This window comes from Oryctolagus cuniculus, chromosome 5 (genome assembly GCF_051225735.1).
Source record: "Oryctolagus cuniculus isolate XC-2025 breed Fujian yellow rabbit chromosome 5, ASM5122573v1, whole genome shotgun sequence".
Lineage (NCBI taxonomy): Eukaryota > Metazoa > Chordata > Mammalia > Lagomorpha > Leporidae > Oryctolagus > Oryctolagus cuniculus.
Window position 1 is genome coordinate 62,995,817 of NC_142871.1, and position 6,267 is coordinate 63,002,083.

The 6,267-nt window shown below is 44.7% G+C and overlaps 1 protein-coding gene across 3 annotated transcripts in view; it reads left to right on the plus strand.

The window, feature by feature from the left end:
- The window catches only part of SNX3 (sorting nexin 3), a 51,177-nt gene extending 45,271 nt beyond the window's left edge, over nt 1–5,906 (plus strand). The window contains exons 3-6 of one of the 3 annotated variants that reach the window (XR_016233373.1): nt 711–835; nt 2,309–2,420; nt 5,169–5,227; nt 5,438–5,906. Coding sequence is in view for 2 of the 3 variants with exons in the window: in XM_089332346.1 (XP_089188472.1) it covers nt 711–835; nt 2,309–2,414 (231 nt within the window). In the remaining variant the exon portion in view is untranslated. Of the gene's footprint in view, nt 1–710; nt 836–2,308; nt 2,421–5,168; nt 5,228–5,437 lie in introns of those variants that run through there. The other 2 variants (XM_089332346.1, NM_001171324.1) reach the window with 2 other exon arrangements.
- Nucleotides 5,907–6,267: the final 361 nt, after the last annotated feature.

Below are 6,267 nucleotides of genomic sequence, written 5' to 3' on the forward strand. Positions count from 1 at the left end.
GGGCAGTCCCCAGCCCCTCGCCCCAGGACAGAGTCACCTGGCTTAAAACATCAGCCGTGCCGTGGTTGAGAACCCTAGGATGGAGAAGCCCAGTAACCTGTGAACTGCAGAGCTAAGTGCTGACTGAAATGAGTTGATCTTCAGATAGCTTCCAGAAGGGAAAGATCAGCGTGCCTTGGTCCTCTGTTGGATTTTGCAGGGGGTAATTTGGGTGTTCTGACAGTGAGGGAAGGAAAAAATGACAGGCTGTTAGGGAAAGATCCAGAATAGGGGATAGGAGAGGAAGTTGGAAGAGTGGTGACAAATGGGATTGTATGTTTTGTCTCACCTCAAGCACAAATCCGAAACTTGCAGATGGTTAGAGGCTGAAGAAAGTGCAGAACTCTGACCCACCCATGTCGCAGTGAGAACACACAGCGTTTTATTCCCGCGTGTCCTCAGTCCTGGAGGAGCACCAGCAGCCCTTCGTTTGAGTTTGTGAATACTGTTGCTTTGATGAGTCCAAGACAAGCTGTGGACCTAGCCTTTGAGGAGCTTTGACCCAATGGGTTTTTCTGCATTTGTTTATCTTGCTTCCAAAATGCTGTCTTTTTTTCAGCGTTGTTTCGAAATTCATTTTCTTCTGTATTTGAACTAGTGTGAGAGTGCGCTAGCTTTCCTTCACGTTGTGCCCAGCCAACATAGTCAAGAATGTTCTTTCTGTCTTTTAGGTTGTAGTTCCCCCACTCCCTGGGAAAGCATTTTTGCGCCAACTTCCTTTTAGAGGAGATGACGGAATATTTGATGACAATTTTATTGAGGAAAGGAAGCAAGGACTGGAGCAGTTTATAAACAAGTAAGTGCTTTCTACTCTACAAGGATCAGTGTGAACAGAGTCTTGAAGTGACTACTGGTCATTCAGATGCTGTGCTCAGCTGTGAGCATGCCTTTCCTTTTGGCCATTTCCTAACTTTTCAGAATTACTTAAAGTATCTGACAAGTTGAATATCATGTGATAAATATTAACACACCTGAGTAATTGAAATGAATAGCTTTGTGTTGGCCTAAGTTTTGTATTTATTTTTCTTGGGTAATTTATGCAAATTGCATTTAAAATTACAGCATTTAAAAAATAGTTTTACTTATGATTCTTTCTGATTTAAGGTATGTTCTAGCATGAACAATAAAGCTAACAATATACTTGCAATCATTTTGTTTGATTGCAGATCGAGGTTATTATCAGCACGTCTTGTGTAAAAGGTGTACATTTTTAATTTTCGCAGAAAATGTGCTCTTTTGAAAATGTAAGAAGACTTAGGATTATTTGTCTTTCAGGTTAGAAACTCTTGATAAACCCAAGCCAGTATTTCTAGCTTTTAGTTCATCCCCACTTGAACTATTAGACCAAGGGACTTCAAAACACTTGGAGAAAATTGAATTAAAAGATAAGTTTACTTGGGTGCAAAGAAATTTGAAAGCTTTTTATTTTTAACCATAATATGCATTTGTCAGTGAACATTTTGAAGATACTTTCTACCTGTTTTCAAGAAACCAAAGTAACAGCCAATGTTACATCAAGAAAGGGCTCACTGTAATTGTACATTGGCCTTGTTTGACCAAGTAAAGTCAAAGCCTAGAGAATATTGTTGTGTGAGCCTACACTTAAATTTTTACTTAGTAATTTGAAGATCTGTGAGTGGTTCATAGAAGAAAAGGAGCTACACAAAACCTTTAACTCACTATTATCTATTGTAGCATACAATCTTCATTTGTCTTTTTGTGACCATATAGCTTCCTTTGGGGAAAGGCAATGTTATATTAGAAGTCTGGTTGCCCAGTTTGCTTTTGTATTAGGCAGGGATGGAAACCTTTAAAAGCAAGTAAATATATTACACACACGCACACACACACACACGCACACACCTGGACGTTTGTGCCTGTATCTTAGTTGTTTAGGCTTTCACTAAGCTTCACTGTATTTCCAATTCCAGTCCTATATCCTCCTCTTTAAAATGAATTTTTAGAGTGTATTTCACTTTTAACATTACAATCCATTTAAATTTCTCGTGAATACATCAGCTAATGGTTAAGAAGCTAATTGGGTACACATGCCAGAAGCTATGCAAAGTTAATCTGCAATTAACTGTGTTCTGAATTACTCTTGTGAACCAAAGGAAAGCGCATATACCATTAGTTGAAGGAGCCTAGCTTTATAGGCAGCCCAGAACAACACTTGTTGGTAGTAAACTGTATATGCGTGTGTTTGGACCACTACTAGTGCTACCCCTTTTATAAACGCTTGTACTAAATTTGCACTTTTTATTCCCAGGGTCGCTGGTCATCCTCTGGCACAGAATGAACGTTGTCTTCACATGTTTTTACAGGATGAAATCATAGATAAAAGCTATACTCCCTCTAAAATAAGGCATGCCTGAAATTTGGTGAGAAGGGGCAAAAATGTGACCATTCGTGATTCGTGGGCACCAGTGAAGAAGTTCTAACTAACTTCAGCATGCTGCACAGAAACTGGTAGAACATGCCTTCAGTATACTAACACTCATGTGCTCAGTTTTGTTTCCTTTTGTTTTGGCAGTTGACAAGAAGTTAATTTGCTTTAGTGAAAATCCCTCATCCCCGCCTTTCTCTATAAATGACTCTCCCTCGCTGTTTTAATGTGGTGCACACTATAGCCTCACCAGCCTTCCAGTACAATCTGCAGTGTCCTAACTAAAGTTACTCTGTCTTATTTGCACAGTTTTTGTGTCATGTTTGCTTCTTGAATCTGATTAACTAGAATATTTTTCTCCCCCTTCTTAATGTGTGGTGTCACTTATTTATGTGTAGGAGCACTACACCATTTGTTTCCAGAACCAACCACGTGAGATACACATTTGTGTGCAAAAAGTTTCTTCCTTCAGGCCTGTAATACCCTTCACATGGAAGATTATGAGGGAAATCTTTATATTCTGTACAAAAATAAAATAAAATTTATATACTAAAATCATTTGTCTAAAAATTTAAGTTGTTTTCAAATAAAAATTAAAATGCATTTCTGACATGCACCGATTGTGTTGCCTTCGACTTTCCTCCCTCCTGGCTTTCCTACTTAACTCACTTGTTGAGAGGGATTATTTACTAATTATACACTCCTCATTCCTGTAACTCCATTCCTCTTTCAGCAGTGGTGATATCAAGTGTGCCTCCACCCTTTCAATGGGGTATTTTCTTTTAGACAAGAAAAAAAAAGTGATGCACTAAAACAAGCATTCCTTAAAGCTTCTGGGTTGTTAGGAAGCACTTTGTGCATTTGAAAAATAAAATCTCAAGCGATTCTTTCAAAGGCCTCTAAGATAGGTCCGCCCCATGCCTCCTTGTTTTCAGAAGAATTTTTTTTTTCCTGGTTTATCTGAGTGACTTGTTTAATCTTCACAGGGGTGGAGTAAGCCTTTCCTTAGCACATTTGTGCTTGCTTTAATTCGACGCAGGATTGTGGCACACCTTAACCTCTTTAGGGGAGAAGTGCTCTACCCTGACTAGGTCAGAAAATACGCGACTGCTGCTCCCTGACCTGTGCTGTTGCCAGCTCTTTGCAGCCGGGGCTGTGGTCTCCAGACGAGTCGGCACAACCCCCCGGCAAAGAGGGGGGATCCTGCACTTCAGAGGTGCCTCCTGGACACAGCCCCAGCCATTTGAGAGCAAACTGGTTTAGGCTGTGGCTCCCCAAGGGTGGAGATGGGAAGTCATGGGAAGAAGTCAGAGTTGCACTATAATTAGGCCCTTTGTTGCCCAAGCAGTATTTCACAGTTCCCGAATTCTGGGTGCTTCCGACACATGAAGAAGCACAAAGCTAAGCGGCATACTGATTGCATTGCAGTGAGCTGGAGAAATAAGCTCAGGGCTGGCCGTTTGCATGTGGGCATGGAGGATGGTAAGGCTGCTAGACGTGTAATTTCGCTAAAGCAGTGGTTCTCAACCAGGGATGAGTTTGCCGCTGGGGGACGTTCCACTGCGTCTGGAAATACATTGTCACAGCTGGGGAATGCTGCTGGGATCTGAGGTGGGAGGCAGAGATGCTGCTAAACCTCCCACAGTGTCCAGGACAGCCTCCCACGGCACAACAATGTCCATAGCGCCTGGGTGTTCTTTTTTTTTTTTTTTTTTTTTTTACAGGCAAAGTGGACAGTGAGAAAGAAAGAAAGGTCTTCCTTTTCAGTTGGTTCACCCTCCAATGGCTGCTGCGGCCGGCGCACCGCGCTGATCCGATGGCAGGAGCCAGGTGCTTCTCCTGGTCTCCCATGGGGGTGCAGGGCCTAAACACCTGGGCCATCCTCCACTGTACTCCCTGGCCACAGCAGAGAGCTGGCCTGGAAGAGGGGCAACCGGGACAGAATCCGGCACCCCGACCAGGACTAGAACCCGGTGTGCCAGCGCCGCAAGGCGGAGGATTAGCCTAGTGAGCAGCAGCGCCGGCTGGGAGTTCTTTTGGTTTTGATCACTTGGAACAAAGCGAGAGAATGGGACTTAAATTCAGCAAAACGTTGCTTATTCCAGAGAATGTGTTTTTGCCTAATTTAGGGGAGGATGCTTTTCAGTGTTAAACTGAGACCATGGTCTATAGTAAAACTACACCTTTAACCTCTGAAGGAAAAATGCAGGTGCTCTTAACTGCACGCATGGTGGTGGGGTCGGGAAGGGGGAGGTTGGTGATTAGAAGCCCTTAAGCTCCTGTAAGTCTGCCTGGGGCTGGCGTTGTGGCAGAGCAGGTAAAGCTGCCACCCTTGACGCTGGCATCCGTATGGCTGCTGGTTCGAGTACTGGCTGCTCCTCTTCCGATCCAGCTCCCTGCTGATGGCCAAAGTGCTTGGACCCCTGCACCCACATGGGAGACCCGGAAGAAGCTCCTGGTTCCTGGCTTCCAATCAGCTCAGCTCTAGCTGTTGCAGCTATTTGGGGAGTGAACCAATGGATGGAAGACCTCTCTCTGCCTCTCCTTCTCTCTGTAACTCTGACTTTCAAATCTTAAAAAAAAAAAAAAAAAAGGCCTGTTAACCTATTGTCATGGTAGTTTCTGGTACCTGGTTTCCTGCTCAGGAGGGCAGAAGAGGGGTTAAGGGCAGGGCATTTCCATGTTACTACATCCTATGGGTTTGCTTGAACTGTTGCCTCGATGTCCTTTGTTTTGGTTACAGGAGTGGGGAAGGGCATGCCCAATGAAAGCAGGAGGCTGCTGGCCCCTAGGCTTTTACAGGTGCGACACGTGTGTCTCCGTCTGCTTGCATACTGCGTGGCATGTGGGTTCAGCGCTCAGCAGATGCTGGCCGTGATGGGTACAACATGCCAGTGTTTGGACTGGGCGAGGAGTTAGAAACCAATTTAGGACAAGAGAATGTACGTCTTCAGTTTTCCCACTATGATCTCTGTCACAAGTTCATGAAGTAGGTCGTGTTTTCCTTTACAGATGAGAAGACTGAGGCTCGCCATGGAACCAGGAGGCACACACTGGGTTTACATGAAAGATGCAAGACTCCAGGTTGTGCCTGGGCCCACTGGCTTTTAGCACAGTTACTGACTGAATGAAAGGGTGACTTTCCAGTACCATTTCCCGCGTCTTCTGGCTAAGTGGAATGTGCTTTTGTCTCACTTTTTGAGTTTAGGTGCAGACAGCTCCTGTAGAGTGAAGAGCTAGCTTAATGAACTACCATCTTGTCCTGAATGTATCTGTGCACCTGTTGCTCTCCAAGACTGGGTCCGGGATGGTCGGTTTTCCTCCCTCCCCTCCCCCGCCCCCCTTCTCTCTTTCTCCTTTGTTTCTGAAATAGCCATTTGGGCACTTCAGCTTGGAGGCCTTTTGGTTTCCAAGAATTTGGTCAGATTTAATATTACTGGCTGTCAGTCATCACAAAAATAAACCAGGAAATTGAGAAAAAGGATTTGTCAGTTCTTGAGATGCTGTGTTTGTAAGTCGATCAGTAAGTGCAGCTTGCCATAGTCCAGCCTTGCTAAGGAAGTAAGACCTTGACTTGGGGCCAGGAACATCAACTCGGAAGTACAAAGGGAAGTTTGATGATGCTCTTTCCTGTCAGTGCGTGCCCTAAGTGGACGTGAGCCAGCAGCGCAGCCCGGCACCATACATGCGCAGAGTGCTGACCCGCACGGAGAGGTCAGGACAGCGGTCCTCTCCACTCTGCCTGGCTTAGGACACTGTCACGGGGAAGACTCACTGATGGCACAGCTGGGCTGTGGCCAACCTGCCTGGGCATGGCATTCTATGGAGGGAAGAGGGTGACC